At 45.3% G+C, this 16,233-nt stretch overlaps 5 protein-coding genes across 5 annotated transcripts; 1 reads left to right on the top strand and 4 right to left on the bottom strand.

The window, feature by feature from the left end:
* Positions 1 to 323: 323 nt before the first annotated feature.
* EYB26_003149 (uncharacterized protein) lies at positions 324 to 1,131 on the bottom strand (the record flags this gene model as incomplete). The annotated part of the gene is made up of 2 exons (XM_054262452.1): positions 324 to 771; positions 839 to 1,131. 2 exons carry the CDS (start codon positions 1,129 to 1,131, stop codon positions 324 to 326), a joined length of 741 nt encoding a protein of 246 aa, XP_054118427.1.
* Positions 1,132 to 1,716: 585 nt separating this feature from the next.
* EYB26_003148 (uncharacterized protein) lies at positions 1,717 to 3,488 on the bottom strand (the record flags this gene model as incomplete). Its single annotated transcript, XM_054262451.1, has 4 exons — positions 1,717 to 1,763; positions 1,822 to 2,058; positions 2,135 to 3,073; positions 3,134 to 3,488. 4 exons carry the CDS (start codon positions 3,486 to 3,488, stop codon positions 1,717 to 1,719), a joined length of 1,578 nt encoding a protein of 525 aa, XP_054118426.1.
* Positions 3,489 to 4,699: 1,211 nt separating this feature from the next.
* EYB26_003147 (uncharacterized protein) lies at positions 4,700 to 5,666 on the bottom strand (the record flags this gene model as incomplete). The annotated part of the gene is made up of 3 exons (XM_054262450.1): positions 4,700 to 5,308; positions 5,369 to 5,514; positions 5,579 to 5,666. 3 exons carry the CDS (start codon positions 5,664 to 5,666, stop codon positions 4,700 to 4,702), a joined length of 843 nt encoding a protein of 280 aa, XP_054118425.1.
* A 282-nt stretch (positions 5,667 to 5,948) lies between these two features.
* EYB26_003146 (uncharacterized protein) lies at positions 5,949 to 7,265 on the top strand (the record flags this gene model as incomplete). The annotated part of the gene is made up of 1 exon (XM_054262449.1): positions 5,949 to 7,265. One exon carries the CDS (start codon positions 5,949 to 5,951, stop codon positions 7,263 to 7,265), a length of 1,317 nt encoding a protein of 438 aa, XP_054118424.1.
* A 483-nt stretch (positions 7,266 to 7,748) lies between these two features.
* Positions 7,749 to 8,351, bottom strand: EYB26_003145 (uncharacterized protein; the record flags this gene model as incomplete). Its single annotated transcript, XM_054262448.1, has 1 exon — positions 7,749 to 8,351. One exon carries the CDS (start codon positions 8,349 to 8,351, stop codon positions 7,749 to 7,751), a length of 603 nt encoding a protein of 200 aa, XP_054118423.1.
* Positions 8,352 to 16,233: the final 7,882 nt, after the last annotated feature.

The following is a 16,233-nucleotide window of genomic DNA, read 5'->3' as shown; positions in this document are numbered from 1 at the left end:
GGTGACATATAAACCATGCGTCCCACTGGCCACTGGCGGGAGATCTACAATGACCCGCATTGCTTCATGCATGGGGCTATGCGACGACGCCAACGGACTCGGAGTAACTTACATTAATGCTATGCGTGACATTAGCACGCACATTGCATGATATGTATGTGCTACGATCATGGGGGTACACTACAGTAGTGAGGATATGTAATTGAAACTTTTCCTCAACTGACCCAATTGATCAAACATGTTCATTCATGTTGCGTGCGCTTCTGAATCCCGTTTGCCTACCCCCATCAAGTTTTTCTAGAAACTAGTAGAAGGATGATAAATTACTCATGGCCCGCCATCTCCTCCAACCTCTCCACAGCACTCTTCAACTCTCTCACTTTCTGACCAACCCTCTTCTTAACCTCCTCTTTCACTTCAACGCTGATATACTCTGGATTAAAAGTCGGCGCAATCCTCACATAACTGTTCCCACTCAACGCCTCATTCACATCCAAAATCGGGTTTGCGCCTGCTGCAGCAGTAGCTCCCGCATCTAAACGGTCTGCATTTGTTTGTTCTGCGTTTGGTGCTAGCGCAGCTTCGTATTCTTGTGGTGGAGATCCTGATCCTGTGGCGGCAGAGGCACGTGTCATGTCGGTGTAGACGTTGTAGACATACAGCAATTGATCGAGCAGTTCACGGGCGGATTCGCGGTCGGAGGCGGCGTATATGGTGGCGCCATTAGTGCTGTCTGTTGCGATTTCGAATTCGTCTTTGGCGTTGTCATACCTTTCAACGTAGTTAGTTACAGTTAGTCTATTTAGTAATCTTCTGTATCTTCGGCTAGGGAGATTACAGTTCCTGCAGTTCCTCGACTATGAGATCCGCCTCCGTCTTTCCACCACTTGCCTTGAGCTCTGCATACCCCCTGTTTTGAATCGCTATAACGCGTGGATTGAAAGATTTCAAAGTAGATGCTCTTGTATCGGATACTTTCGACCGACTGCTAATACCGCTCAAGCTAGTAGATGTGTAGCGGCGAAGAACGGCGTTCGCCGATGCTGCCGCCTGAGCGCTATTGATAGATTTGTGAGTGATACGCGATTGCAGAGCTAACCGCGACAGTGGTCGTGATGAAATGTATGCCATTGTGGTCCAATGTTAGCTAATTCAATGTTTCCGTCTAGAGGCCGCCAAGGAAGCTATTGAATAATAGACGAAAGATGAATGTTGTTGGATTTTTCAGCAGATCGATGATGCAATGACGTTATTGTTGGCATGCTCTTATCTAATCATCACATGAGCGTAAACTTAAGTTAACTAACTAGTTAAGATAGTTATAACTATATGCTTATACTTCAATTCTACATTGTATCATTTTTTATTTTCTGATACAATTAATTGGTGATATAATTCATCTTTTAGTTTCGGATTCTCAAATGACGCAGAAAGTTGCAATTTGCAGAGACTCTAATCGGAAAAGCATAGCTGTGTATCCTGAGAGTTAAAAGCATGGGCTGAATAAATCTAAAGAATAAAAGAAAGCTGAACCCATCCCGGTCATAAATCATACAGTCATATCTCATGTCATACAGGTCGTAAATAAAAATAACAAAAAGCGCCCAGAGTATTAAACATCAATCGAAATGTCGCCTCCACCATAATGATTTCCATCAAAATAATGTGATTCGTGGTGCCCATGGTCATATCCATAATCCTGTCTAGTATTCATGCTCATGCTAGCTGCACTAGCCGCTCTGGAGTGAGACCCTTGCGAATATCTGCTGCTTCCATCAGCACTCTGAGCTCGACGTAACCGCCTTTCATGTCGCTCCTTGCATTTTTGTTCGAACTCTTGATGTTCTTGTACTTCCTTCCATTCGTCAACAGCACCCTTAATACCCAAAGCAGCCAACCCGATAGAGGCTAGATTCTTCATATCTGCCTTTCTCTGCATTGTTCGCTCCTGCTCTTTACTGATCACACCGGACTTCACAGCCTCATGTCGCTTCTTCTGAGCCTCAAGGTTTTTGATCACACCGTGCGCGGCATGTATCGTGGCCACTGTCGCAAGGCCTGAGGTAACAAGCTCTTTTCGGAACATTTTTTTTCTTTTCGCGTTTTTCATCGTCACTGTTAAGGTCAGAATCACTATCACAATCACTCTGACATTCAATATTGCCATTTGAATATCTATCTCTTTTGGCAACAGCATGGGAGGTGGAACCGCTGACACTACTACTTCGTTGGGAACGTACATCGCGAGAAGATCTTCCATGCCTTGATGACCGGTATGAGCGGTCATCCTCAGAATCTGAATAGTCCGGGGACCGTGTAGAACGGTCTCTTCGTCGGTCACTCTGATTCTTGTCATCGAGTCCTAGGGCCGCCAAACCCTTGTTTAAGGCCCGTGACACGCTCGAACTGCGCTTCTTGGAATCTCGGCCACCATCGCGACTGTCCCGTGAATCAGATCGATCGCGACCGTGAGATTGAGAAAATCGGTCGTAGACTTGCTTGCCAGCTGCGGCTAGCAGACCGGCAGCAGCCATGTCCCCGACACCGCCTCGGCTTTGAGAACGTCCTCGGGTACCGTTTCGAGATTTCGATTTAGAGCGACCACCGTTGACAAGATGGTTTGTAGCCATTCCAGCAAGAATTGATTCTAGCACATGGCGGCCACCGTGTTTGTTGGGATCACGATCAATGAGACCATCAACACCACCAGCCGAGACGGCTGCAGTCAGAACACGCCTGCCCTTCTCACCAGTCCAAGGGCCGGGCATACTTCGAACACGGAATGCCTCTGCTGCACCTGCTGCCAAGGCAGCCTTCATAGCTTGAGCGATGCGAGCCTCACTTTTGGCACGATGACCTCGGCTGCGGGAACGCGAATCTGAATAAGAGCGATACTTGCGGGAACGGCCTCGGTCGGAGTCACGGTCATGGTCGTGAGAGCGGTCACGGGCAGCTTTGATTCCAAGAGCTCCTCCAATAGCACCCAGAGCTTCTTCCCCTAGAGACTTGCGTCTACGGGGACGAGGCGAAGGACTGCGAGAGGAGGAATATGTCGATCGTTCATAGCGGTCACCTTTCATTCTTTGTTAGTTTCGAAAGCGAGAACATCAAAATCAATGAAGTGGTTACTCACGTCGGCCGTCGGAGCGCTTGCTTCGTCGGGGTCGGTAGTCTTCGCGGCGATAGTATTCTTCGTCGTAGTAAGGGTCGCGGCCAACAGAGCGTGCTCTGCGTGGACCCTCACGAACGGTTGCCGCCCGACGAGGGTAGCCGTAGTAGGACTCACCAGGCGGAAAATCTCTAGAAACTTCTTCAACAACAGACTCTTCACTGTCTCCACGACGACGAACAAGGCGTGTATCGTAGTCATAGGGATAGCCACCACGGTTGTCTACATAGGTTTCTTCCACATAGCCGCCATCGGGACGGGAATACCTGTCGCGCTTGACTCGGTAGCCTCGACTATCTCGGGAGTCGTAGTATGACATGGCAGGGTAGTTGGCAATCAAAGTAATATGTCACTGAAAGCCAAACGATAGAATCACGATATTTGGATCAGCGAAAGACGGTTGAAGTAGAAGTCGTAGTTTGATGATGAAGAGAGGCGAGAGAAAGATATTTTAATATCAGGCGATGGCCGATAAATACGATGTGACTTGAGGGCGGGGCTGGCAGGAGGCTGCGATCAAAGAGGGAAGGAGGGGGGCAGTGTTGGGCGTGCCACGAGTTGTGATTGGTTGAGGGCGGGAGGAAACAGCTGACCCACTGACGTTTGTGTGTTCTCTGCCTTAGGCTCGTGTTAGCCCTCAGAATGCCTCAAAGCCAAGCCTCACCTGTGGCTCGAACTCACTTTGTTGGCGAATGAGAAATGGAAAGAAGCTGGAGTGTTACTCCGTATCGATAAGTAGCGATCCTCCGGTGTAGGTGCGATGTGCAAGTGATTGGCTGGATGATTCTCATACGATCAGTGCGCACCGCCACTGGGTCAGAGTCGATTGATGGGTGGCTTCGAAGAGAAGGGTGAGGAAATGGCCTGACATTTAAGCGGAAAATTAATCGACCAAGATCAAGAGAAAATTGTCCGTGGTTGATTGCTTGATCTATAATAAGATGAAATGAATCCCCTTCCCACAGAAGAGTCGAGAGTGGGCCGACAGATTCCTAATGACGCAAAGGACGGGGATAGGGGAGGAGATCGGACAAAAAAACTAAGGGCGGTCAAGCAATTAGACATGTCGTCCGGTCATCCAAGCGATGTGCTTGACAGGTATCTCCATCAAATCGAAGAGGGGAGGGGGCGATTCGCCGGCCAGACCAGTTCTGACAACAAAAGCGGCTGATCATACGTCATTCTGCAGACACTTAGTGGCTTAAATGGGTCCACTTTGTTATTGTATCAGAGCATAGTCCACTTCGACGAAAATTCTACTTTGTCTAAATATGCGGGATGATGGCATACGCATTAATAATGTTTATATTGTTTGTTTTCTTTTTCTCCTGATATTGTTAAACATTTCATCCATGGGTCGAGGGGAGCCCACTTTTGACCCTGGGCGGGACCCGGTCGCCCACGGCGTGTTCCGTGGTACGCTGGATGCTTGTTATGCATCCCACACCACGCGACGCTTGCATTGATTTCATGTTTTCAACTATTTTTCTAAAGAAGAAGATCTGAACAATCTATACCACGTATTGCAGTTCAGTTTCGCTGGATATTCAGATTTTTGAATGCCTGAGCATTCTCCTTGATGGCAATCTCCACAGGCAGTCGCTCCATGCTACTCGCCCCGAAAAACCCATGAATGCCTTTCGTATGGTTGAGAACATACTCGGCATCCTTGGGCTCTGCAATAGGTCCACCATGACAAAGCACAATAATATCTGGATTGATTCGTACAGCTGAGTCACGAATATCTTGAACAATTTTGACCGCATCATCTAGCGAGAACGCTGTCTCGGCTCCAATACTTCCAGAGGTGGTCAAGCCAACGTGTGCGACGAGAACGTCAGCACCAGCACGAACCATACGTTCTGCTTCGTCGACATTGAATACGTAGGGCGTTGTGAAGATGTCCATTTCCCGTGCGATTCGTACCATTTCAACTTCCTTGTCGTATCCCATTCCCGTTTCTTCCAGGTTTTGTCGAAACTTGCCATCAATCAAGCCCACTGTAGGAAAGTTTTGAATTCCCGAAAATCCGAGCTCTTTCAATTGGCCTAAGAACTCGGGCATCTCTCTGAAAGGATCTGTCCCGCACACGCCAGCCAGGACAGGAGTCTGTTTGACAATAGGTAAGATCTCCTTTGCCTATAAACATAGATATCAATCATTTGCCTTTTTTTTTTTGTGACACTATGTGCAACAAACCATGTCCACTACAACGGCGTTTGCATCACTGTAGGGCATTAAACCCGCCAATGACCCTCTACCGGCCATTCGAAATCTTCCTGAATTGTAAATAATAATCAAATCACTCCCACCCTGTTCCTCAGATTTGGCAGAAAGCCCGATGCCTGTTTAATTCGAACAATTAATACCCCTTGTTCTGCAATCTTGACGTGTTAAACTAAGGCCTACCGGCTCCGGCTCCAACAATGATACCGCCATCTGAGATAACTTTTCGAAGTCGTACAAGGATATCGGAGCGATTTGTCGGACGAGGCATGGTCTCTAATCAAGTCAATCGATGAATATGGTTTTCAAATGGCGATAAGATCTGATTGATAGAAGAGGCATGGATGTAGTTAGCTTAAGATTATCGATAGTGATCGGAATGCGGGGTCGGCCCGCCACATTTTGTGAAACTAATATACGTCACTCTCTTTCCTTGATCTGATACATCAGGTTCATGTAGATATGGATGAAATCTTGGATTAATAAGGCCAACCCATGGTGCTCCTGGCTTAATTATCAGATAAACTCGAATCTTCTCGTACTGTAAAACATCATGTCTGGGCCACGTATCGCTGTTCTAGGAACATGTGACACAAAACTAGCGGAAATGTTGTTCCTACGAGATCAAATCATCAGGACAAAAGAAGTCGAAGTGCTTTTACTCGATGTCGGCCGAAACCCCGTCCAGAATAGCCACATTGACGTCCCAAGTTTCGAACTTGCGCTTCGCAAATCTGCCGATGGCCCATCCGCTTTGACTCAGATGTCTCGAGCAGAGTACATCAAGTACATGATTGAATGTGCAACGTCCTATGTGACAGAATTGTTTCAATTGGGAGAAATCCATGGTATCATCTCAGCCGCCGGCTCTAGTGGTACATCACTCGTAACAGCGGTGATGCGCAATGCACTACCAGTCGGATTCCCGAAATTCATGGTTTCCACAATGGCCAGTGGAGATGTATCGCATCTCGTCGAAGAGACGGATATCACTCTGATGTACAGCGTTGTGGATATTGCGGGGACAAATTTTATCCTCAATCAAATACTTACAAATGCTGCAGCTGCGATTACAGGCGCTGCGACAGCGTATTATCGAAGTCGGAATGAAGGCGCATCAGGGAATGCAGGCGCAAAGCAGCGAAGGCAGAGGGTAGCTATCACTATGTTTGGAGTCACTACCCCGTGTGTGGACGCTATTAGGAAGCATCTAGAGTCGAAATATGGCTACGAGGTATACGTCTTTCATGCCACTGGTGCCGGCGGCAAAGCTATGGAGCGATTAATTCGAGAAGGCCAGATAGACGCCGTGCTCGATATGACAACTACCGAGATTGCTGATGAATTGATTGGAGGCGTTCTATCTGCTGGACCGCAGCGACTGACGGCAGCTGCGCAGGCCGGAATCCCACAGATTGTAAGCGTGGGAGCCTGCGACATGGTCAACTTTGGACCTAGAGATACTGTGCCTGCTGAATTCGCGTCTTCGGAGAACAAGCGTTTATTATATGAGCATAACCCAGCAGTCACGTTGATGCGAACAACTGCGCAAGAATGTACTCGTATCGCCGAGTTCATCGCATCCAAATTACGAGACCATGCCGTCCGATCGGATCTGGTCAAGGTGCTTCTACCCACCAGCGGGATCAGTATGATTTCCACTCCATCGCAACCATTCTATATGCCGGATTCAGATGCGGCTTTGTTTGACACGATGGAGCGTCAACTAGAGGGAAGCGGTGTTGAAGTGAGACGCGACGACCGAGAAATCAATGACAAGGGTTTCGCTCTATCAGCGGCAGAGTTATTGGTAGAAGTCATACACAAGAAAGAGACAGAAGAGAGAAGTGAAGCTAAAACAGAGTCGTGAAGTGAAAAGTCAATCAATTTACTTCCGCATCTAATGATCCGAATCTATTGTTTCGGGATTCACTAGTAGTTACTCGATGAAGGATTGGGCTCACGTCATTTGGAATTATTTCGGGTCACATTCAAAAGTATTATCGTCGCAGACGAGTTTATATCAATACATGTATTCTGTCAAAGAATAGAAGAGAAAAAATAGAAAAGAAAAGGGAAAAAAAACAAGCCTTTCGGTAGTCTAAACCCCTGAACGCTGAAATGCACCACTTCTATGCCTTTGCTTCCCAAATGAGTAATCATATGTCATAAACGCCCCGCCACGAAGAATCTAATAAAAAAACAGGGAATTATATAAGGAATGAAACACCGCCATCTTTCCAAACATGACATGACATGACACTTTTTGGGTATTGAGCGCAAACATCAAAACCCTCATTCAAACAATAATGTATTAAAGCCGTCGAGGCACAATGCCCCATTTTTCGCGTCGTTATAACTCGCCTGTTGGAGGAGAAGCAGCTTCGTCAGTGGGAGATCGATGAGTACGACGATGTTGTTTCATATTATCCTTCCGCGTAAAAGCCTTGTTGCAAACCGGACAGTGGACACTCTTTTCACCGGTATGCTTCTTGCCATGACGAGCCGCATGACCAGAAGTGGTGAAGGTAGCAGTACATGCGTGAGATGCGGCATAAGGGCATGGGTATTTGTTCTTTTTTGTCGTCTTGGCCATCTCCGTTGTTGAGGGCGCATAGAAAGCGGCTGCTGATGGTGATGATATGGATGGACTAGACAAGTCGCTATTACTTTGTATCGAGGGTGTGCGATGATGTTGATAAGTGAGGGCGTGTTGAGGCTGATGGTGATGATGATGTTGACTCGAGTATGGCGGAGAACCAGCGGTGGAGGGATAATAGGTACTGGAAGATGTTGGATAAGATGGTGTTGGTGGTTGGTGTCCATGATGGGCTGTCCATGATGGCTGTATCGGTGCATATTCGGCCTGGTAGTATGATGGTTGGTAGGATGGTGTGTCTGCAGTCCTTCGCACCGCGAAGGCCGGATTGTCGTCGTTATTCAGAATCGAAAGCATTTTTGATTGACGCTCGCTCATCGGTTGTAGCAATCGAATTGCGTTGATCGTGAGTCAAAATACAGAAAACGGGAAGCAAGTCAGGTTGCGTTGGCACTGATTTAAGTCACAATTCAAGAAAGTGGTTCGCTGTCGAGACAGTTGAGAACAGTTATGTTATTGACGGGGTATATCGTTTCACTCGGCAATGCTATAGTTCCAGGACCCCTGAATCTGAAACGAATGTTGAGACTTGGTTTGCGAACGCCGAACACTCTGACGAAGCTGGGTATAGACGATGCGGGCGAATGATAAGATAGTGGCGGAGTCACTATCTGTACAAGTGTCAAGTAGACTATCCTCAGACAAGTGTGGGATGTAAAAGGAATATTGTCCTTTAACAGCAGAAAGCTATCTGGAGGGCGACGAAGATGAGGATGAGGGATTCGATTATATGCGTGTTGTAAGTAATTTCTGAGATCTTAATAGGAGGAATAAGCGGAGGAAAGTCTGGGAAGGGCTGAGAGGCAATTATTAAAGTAATATATGGATGGGCTGAAGAAACGAAGTAAGCTAACGACTAACAACCAACCATACTCTACCAGCTCCACGTGCGAGGAAGTTTTAACTTAGGATGACGATCATTCCAGTGGTAAGGTAAACGAATGATAGTAATACTATAGCGTCTTCTGCCGTTTCATTCATTTCTTTTGGTGGGAATAATTCCTTTTTTCCCCTTCCTTGGTTCATGCCCTAGTCAACATACAGTAGGTTCCGTGGACTATGGAGTATATAGTTTTGTCCGGGTCGGTTTGTAACTTTATACGGAATTCTCCGAACCCGAATGCGAACAGAACGTTAAAAACCCTAGCATTGTCGTTTCCCTTTCCAGGGCAGGAAATTGTCTAGTTTGATAAATTGATTTAGAGTTTGTTACAAGCCCTCTTGGATGGCCACATGGTTTACTTTACTGACTTGCCCAGGGTAGATGAGGGGCTTCTCACTCAAAGGATGAAATGAGAGAGAGAATTAGACCGTTTAGTATAGGATATGGTGTCGGCTTAAGTTGAACATTATCACTGACTAAGCCAACCTTACTTGAAGAACCCTCAATAGGCACCGATGAAGTATATGGTTATTTCTTCAGGGGCCTGAGATGAGAGAACGGTTTTTAAAATTAACTGCCGATATGCGAGGGACGATCGTGCATCATTTGAGTGCACGCCACCATGCATAACAGCAGCTCGTTGTTTGGTTGTTTCGTATACTCCGTACGTACGTGGAACCTGAGTAATGAGCAGTGAAAGGGACAGAGAACGGGGAGTCAAGGACTGGTAAAATTGGGCCACAACCGCCATCACATCAGTCCTCCGTACTCCGTAGAATCCGCAGAATCCGCACACGTTGGCAGTGAGATCAGATTGGTGGACGCCACAGTGTCAGGCGGACAAGGTTCAGGGTTCATACAAGAAATGCCAATGATAGGATAGGCAAGCTGAGGAACGACTAGCCAGAACTTATTTTGGTTGCCAAAGTGGAGTCCGAGGGACCCTTATGGAGGTCCTCTGCTTATATTTCTAGCCTCAGATAGGAAAACCGTACGAAAGCATCTCCATTCTGGGTCTACGGCGGGAAAACGCGACAACGGATTAAGTTAGCGTTTTCATGTCGAACATTAACAGAAACAACAAGTTATTTTACGTACCATGTACATCCACATGTTTAGTACGCAGTTATGTGATACTGCGATATGAGCCTAGTTGCATGATGATAAGGATTATCCCTGTAATACCACCAAGTTGACATGCTTGCATGCTCAGTAACTAGTTGGTCCTGATAACGCTTACTGTTTTCGTGTTGTCAGTAATACGATACGGTATGAACACAGACTGGAGATTCCAACCAATAACTAGTACCAGAATTCAGGAGCGAGGATATCAAACCTCAAACATCATGCTCGCTTGCAAAACATAAGTTCTTTGAATCACCAGTAAAGATTCTCATTCGTCAACAAGCTTAAAAATTCCCCTTTTTAGGTTTCAACCAGGAGAAACACAGAAGTATCTCGGTATACGCTTCCACAATTGTCAATACCCGACAAATGACTGCTAGCGTGCATTGAGAAGTATGATAAATACGGAGCACAGGGCAGTCTGTTTTGGTATAAGCGGCTTGAAATTCACTTACATCCTTCGATCCTTCGATCCTTCTGACACGCCACCAACCAAACGTCTGGGACAACCATAACATCAGTGTCGGCTAGGCTAGGTAACTATAGAATTTGTAACGTATTGTAACGAGTAACTTAACACCGGACGTACTGGGTAGTTGCTCAATATAACAGGGTCCAATATAAAGCCACGGCCTTGTGATGCCTGCTCCGTAGATAGGGGTAAACGGACCAAATTTTGCGATACTGATCAAAATCCCCTTTAGGTTCCTACTCTACCAATGTTGAATCCACGTTAGATGACGATCTATACCCACGATCGATTGGCTTCACAGTCGCCTGTTTTTGGGTCAAGGGCGGGTCCTCTGTGACTCCATCATGAGTATGTACTATGTAGTGATTCAAATTGTAGTCTTTCCATCACTCCTAAGCTTGAATCTCACCCCTTTTGGATACCAAGAAATCTCGTGCCGTACATCCAGCCAATGAAATGTGTCATAAATGATGGAACTCTCTGTGAATGGTTGACTGCGCAAACAAGGTTCGATCCGTCGAAGTAGTGTAACGGTAGACCCAAACTTGGTGCATCCTATCGTGTCGGGGTATATCCGATCTAATTGGAGAGCGAGTCCCCAGTCATGGCCCACTTTCTTCGTCTCATCTTATAGTACGTACTACATGACAATCTTTCACAATTCAAGGTACGGTAATACACGGTAACGAACGTACACTCGGATATTCCGTGCGTATTTGGCCATCACACAAGCTCGTGGAATATTATGCATTAGTAAAATCACATGTATTCTTCCTCGAACCCCGGTACAGTATAGATCCACACCTTCAAGCGTTATCATTACTCCCATGTGGCAGACTCCGCAATGATACTAGCGCCAGTTTTAGCCCAGTAAGGCGCCTCAACGTCTCATCTGACATTTCTACTCGGGTAAATGGTACGAGGTACTCACACAGTATGAACTCCGTACGGAGTTGATAGTACTAGCTAGTTATGTACAAGTTTTATGATTTTACCTGCATGAACTTTATTAGATTGCACCAGTATCGGCTGATTATATGAAAGTCCCCAAATAGTAATCAGTGGTTATTAATCCCCAGTTCTGTAACTAGTGTTGGATTAAGCGATCAGGGATTGATTGCGAGCGAATGAAGTTGTACTTTTGGCGTTAAAACAACGGTTTTGTCACCGCAGGCTCCAAGTGGATACTTCCGAGCGCACGCTTTAGCTACATACATTGCTGCAGCATAGTTGCTAGCCGATCCTTTTTCATCTGCACGAATCATGTCTCTAGACAATTTGACAGAAAACATGTCTACACAGCCAGTAGGCAACGAGCGGAGCTGAATCCTTCGTCATTAATACACCTTGTTGTCTTGTTCAGAACAGTCGGCTTTTATCATTCCCGCATAAGGAGGCCGGTAATTGTTCTACCCGACAAACTCTATGCCATACGTGCTTCCTAGTTCTGTACTCATCGTTCAGTGTATATACTCCGTACCAGGCGGCTTTAATGATGTTTGCCAGTGTATCATATGATAATTGATTACAGAGTAGATATTCTCCTCAGAGTACGGAGTAAGGAAAGTTGATTGGGCACATCGGCCAGATGCCGGAACTCCGTACAGAGTACTAGTACGAAGTAGCTAGACTATCCGGCCACGTTCAGGGTCCAGGGGGCTTGCCTGTAAGTTTCTTCAGACGTTGACCAGGGTCACCCGTAAACCGCTCAATTTATTCTTTGCGACCCACACGAACAGGACATCGGGAGCCCAGGATAACCTAGTACGTACGTAGCCGTATTCGAATTCGCGCGGCTGAGATTGCTGACTGTACTGTATCGTGTAAGCATAATCACAGATCACGGTGTGATTAGGTTACACCATGTCCGCTGGCTGGCTGATAGACTAATTTGGGAGTCCTGAGTCCTGAGGCCTGAGAACGAAGAAAAGCAAGCGCTTATGCAAATCTGTTACTGGGTGCAAAGCACTCCATGACCTGCTCACCTCTAATCCGATCCAACGGTCCTGAAACAACCACCCTACTTCTCCATACGTACTGTTGATTTGGTGGACTTGAGAGGAAGAAATTTAGCGCATAGTCCTCAGTGAGAAACGATCTTCGGAATACGTACGTACATATGACATATGATAATGGAACCATAACAATTGGATCCTAAAAGTATGAAACACAGACTAGTAAGTTAGGGAACTTGGTGGATTTTACCAGGCCACACCCGACTAAATTCGTAAGGGTACACACGCACAAATTGTACATCCACGACTTACTTATGTAGTACGTATGTAGTATGCGAATACGACAGGAGTTTGTTAGTAAATAGCTAAGTTAACTAAATTACTTAACTAAGTTTCTGACGACTCAGCTTAGTCATCTTAATTTTTAAATTACAAGATTTATGCCGAGATTATTACCTGGTACAAAGCTTTACGAACCGTATTTTATTTCTATCAATGTATTAAGATTAAAGATTACTTTAATTACTTTTCGAATTCTTCTTTTTTTTGAAATCTGGAAAAACACACTATATATTAAATTAATAGTCGGTGGGAGTTCCCTCTTATTATAATGAGTCGAATTGGTCAAACTGTGTAAAATACACTTAGAAATAACAAATTCGAGTTGTACAATAGTTGAAAGGGAAATTTATTACAGGAACGTGGATGTACAATTCGTGCGTGTGTATGTATGTCTTCCCTTTCGTAATGAAACCCTCTGCTTCCGGAGTACAGTACACTACTTGGCTGAGTTTTCTAGTGGTTTTCTGCCCTTGTGAAAATCCAGCTAACTGAGAAGCCTGGTGAGGATCAGTAAATTTCCGGATTTGATTATATACCTGATTAGGCAAAACCAATGCACACATTCTTCACACAGGATCCTGAAGCTCATATGCTCTATACGCTGTATATCAGAAAACTGGCATGTTTCAAATTTCAATACTGAGCACAAGACCTGGCATATATAAAGTCTCATATTATACATGTAATGTGTCAATATTACCCTGCCATGTTCTCCGGCATAGTGAACAAAGGGTTCCGTGTCAAAGGCTAGTCTCGTTCACCGGAAGTACGAGCCGCACCCGTTGATACCCGTAGATATGACAAGCAGTCTTCACGGCTCGAATGGAGATCAAGCATTGTGCCATATTTATATCAACAGGACCCTGTTGGCTTGTGTGCTTGTTGCCAACCTTAGTGGTTCGCGTTGGTAAATGTGATTATCGCCACTGAAGATCCGCCGTATATATGTTTATTATTGATTCTATCCATACTTATTTCGCTCATCGGCGCTTTATACATGTCTACGTGTATCATCAGGAAACTCCCTAGAAGCCGATTATATCTTTCAGGCAATAGTTCGCTTTAGCAGCAATTATCATTGGTCTACGTGCTCTCAAAGATTAATTCGAACAGTTCGTGCGTAATATCGGAGAACTTACTAAGGTCAAAACTGGCCACTGAGTTCAGGATCGGTTTCGTAAACGAAGTTGATCATCGAAAGTATCCAATTATAGACCCCTCATCTGCAGATACTGGAGCGAGTGGGATGTCAAGTAATTAACTCCATAGATTTATACCCTGTTTCATGCTAGATTCTATGTACGAAGTATGGAGTATGCTGGATCTGAGCAAGTATTTTGGTGTTCGTCCAGTTGAGTCCCTGAATGAAGATCTGACTGACAGCTTGTTTGGCCAAAAGCTTGAACGATGAGCCTCACGAAATAAGAATATTCTAAAAAATACTTCTGCCTGACAGGACCTTGGAGGGTTTAGCCGCATAGCGAAACTTTTGAGGTTCTTAGATGGCAGAGACCTAGTTCCCACCAATTTCAAATAACGATAAGCCAACACTCCCTTCAATTCATTGTATTTGAGTTACGAATATGACCCGTCGACAGTATATCAGTGCTTGATTGTTGCTGCATGGTGTCCTGCATATGAACCTGTTGGTTTTTGCAGGTTACTACACATGTATATTAAGTTGTGGGAATATCCGTGTTTAGTGCATCTACGAGTCAGAACGGCCCCAAAATCAATACATATATACTACAGAGTATGAATGGCTTGCTTTGACCGACATGATGCCATTTGAATAATGTCCAATGGCTTCATGAATACAGATTACAATATATACCAAGGTACCGCCTTTGAAAATCCGATTGGGGCCGAATAATCGAGGGTTGGGTACCGAGTACTTTGATACCCATAATCTAAATAAGCCAGGAAGAGCCATGTAGAACAACAATTCGACTTTAAAAAAACGTAGTACTTCGTAATACTCCGTACTGTTGAGTCCGAATCAAAGCTGAGTAAGAAAAGGGGTGCGGCAATCTAGTTATCACCGATGGGAATACATGCAACAATTTGTATGCGGCCCTGAAGTGAGTGCACGGTGTGGAAATACGGCGTTATAACAAGCCGATACCGTAATATTCCAAAATCAATAGTTTGGTACGTTTACTACGTGCTTCACCACGTAACCAAAGCCCTAACTTAATCATCCACGTGGACTAGACTCCTAAAGCAGCTTAGGCCCCGAAGGCTGAAACCCTGGATGGACTGCCGAATCAGGTAATAAAAGAGGGGGGAAATGGTAAGTCCCGATTCTTAAAAATTAACACCGTACTCCGTACATGTGAAAGACAACGATCGAGAAGAGAGAAGAACAAAACAAGGTTTTGAGGGGCTCACCAGACTTATCTTGATTAGGTTAAAGATCAGTTTCAGCTTCATCCCTTCTCCCCTACAGGGATCGGGGTCTGCTTGCATTAGTATGCATTAGTATACCGTTTGAGGGAGCGTAAGCCTTAAGGCCTTATTTTTTCTAGAAAGAGAACAACTCTCGCCGCCTACGTCGTGAGGGATTATTTCCATTCCAATGACTCGTGTGTGTATAGACACTGCTTCTGTAGAGTTGGATGTGCTTTGTAATGATAATAGAAACATTTTGCTGGAATTCGTACACTCCGCCTTATTAGATTATCGAGGATGATAACAAGCTACAGTAATGCATCTAGAATATCGATTTCGATTCACGGTTATAGTTACTCCGTGCATGATAAGTCTTCATACGAGGCACGTTTGATAACGTGCAAGTGCTAAGCACAAGCCAGCATCACGAGACGAGCTCAATTACGCTCAATTACGACTTTTCAATCTAACATGGTTAGTTAACTAGTTTTACTCAATCCTGACGCCCAATCTTAGGTAATAATATAGCAACTTATATTATTAGCCATTTAACTCGGTAGCTGATGTATGTCGCCGCTGCTAGTCCGCAGCCTCCAGGGTTACCGACCCGTAGGGTGAGATTATCATCATGAAGCATGGACCCTTCTCATGTTGGGTGTGTACGTGTAGTGCATACGGTGAAGCAAGAAACTTTACTCCGTACTCTTCCTCATACGTTGTACTCCGTACAAACTCTATTTTCGACGGGGTCTAGCTATGTTTTTTCAGCTGTTGTCTCGGGTCCAGATCGATCGAATGGATATGGAGGGATTGAAGGAGGCGGTACAATGTTATGTAGTAAGCCACAATTACAGATCAGAATCCTTTTGTTGATTCTGAATCTGTAACGAGTGGAGGCAGCTGAAATTTGTCTGTGGCCTTTGTTGTTGCGAGAGAGTTGGAGCTTGAGAAACGATTCTGCAGATTTCCGGGGCCAGGAATATCAACACAACATCGCCCACGCGATCTGAT

Source organism: Talaromyces marneffei, chromosome 2 (assembly GCF_009556855.1).
Source record: "Talaromyces marneffei chromosome 2, complete sequence".
In the NCBI taxonomy this organism is placed as follows: domain Eukaryota; kingdom Fungi; phylum Ascomycota; class Eurotiomycetes; order Eurotiales; family Trichocomaceae; genus Talaromyces; species Talaromyces marneffei.
Note: the sequence above shows the minus strand (reverse complement) of the source record. Positions and strands in the feature narration are given on the sequence as shown.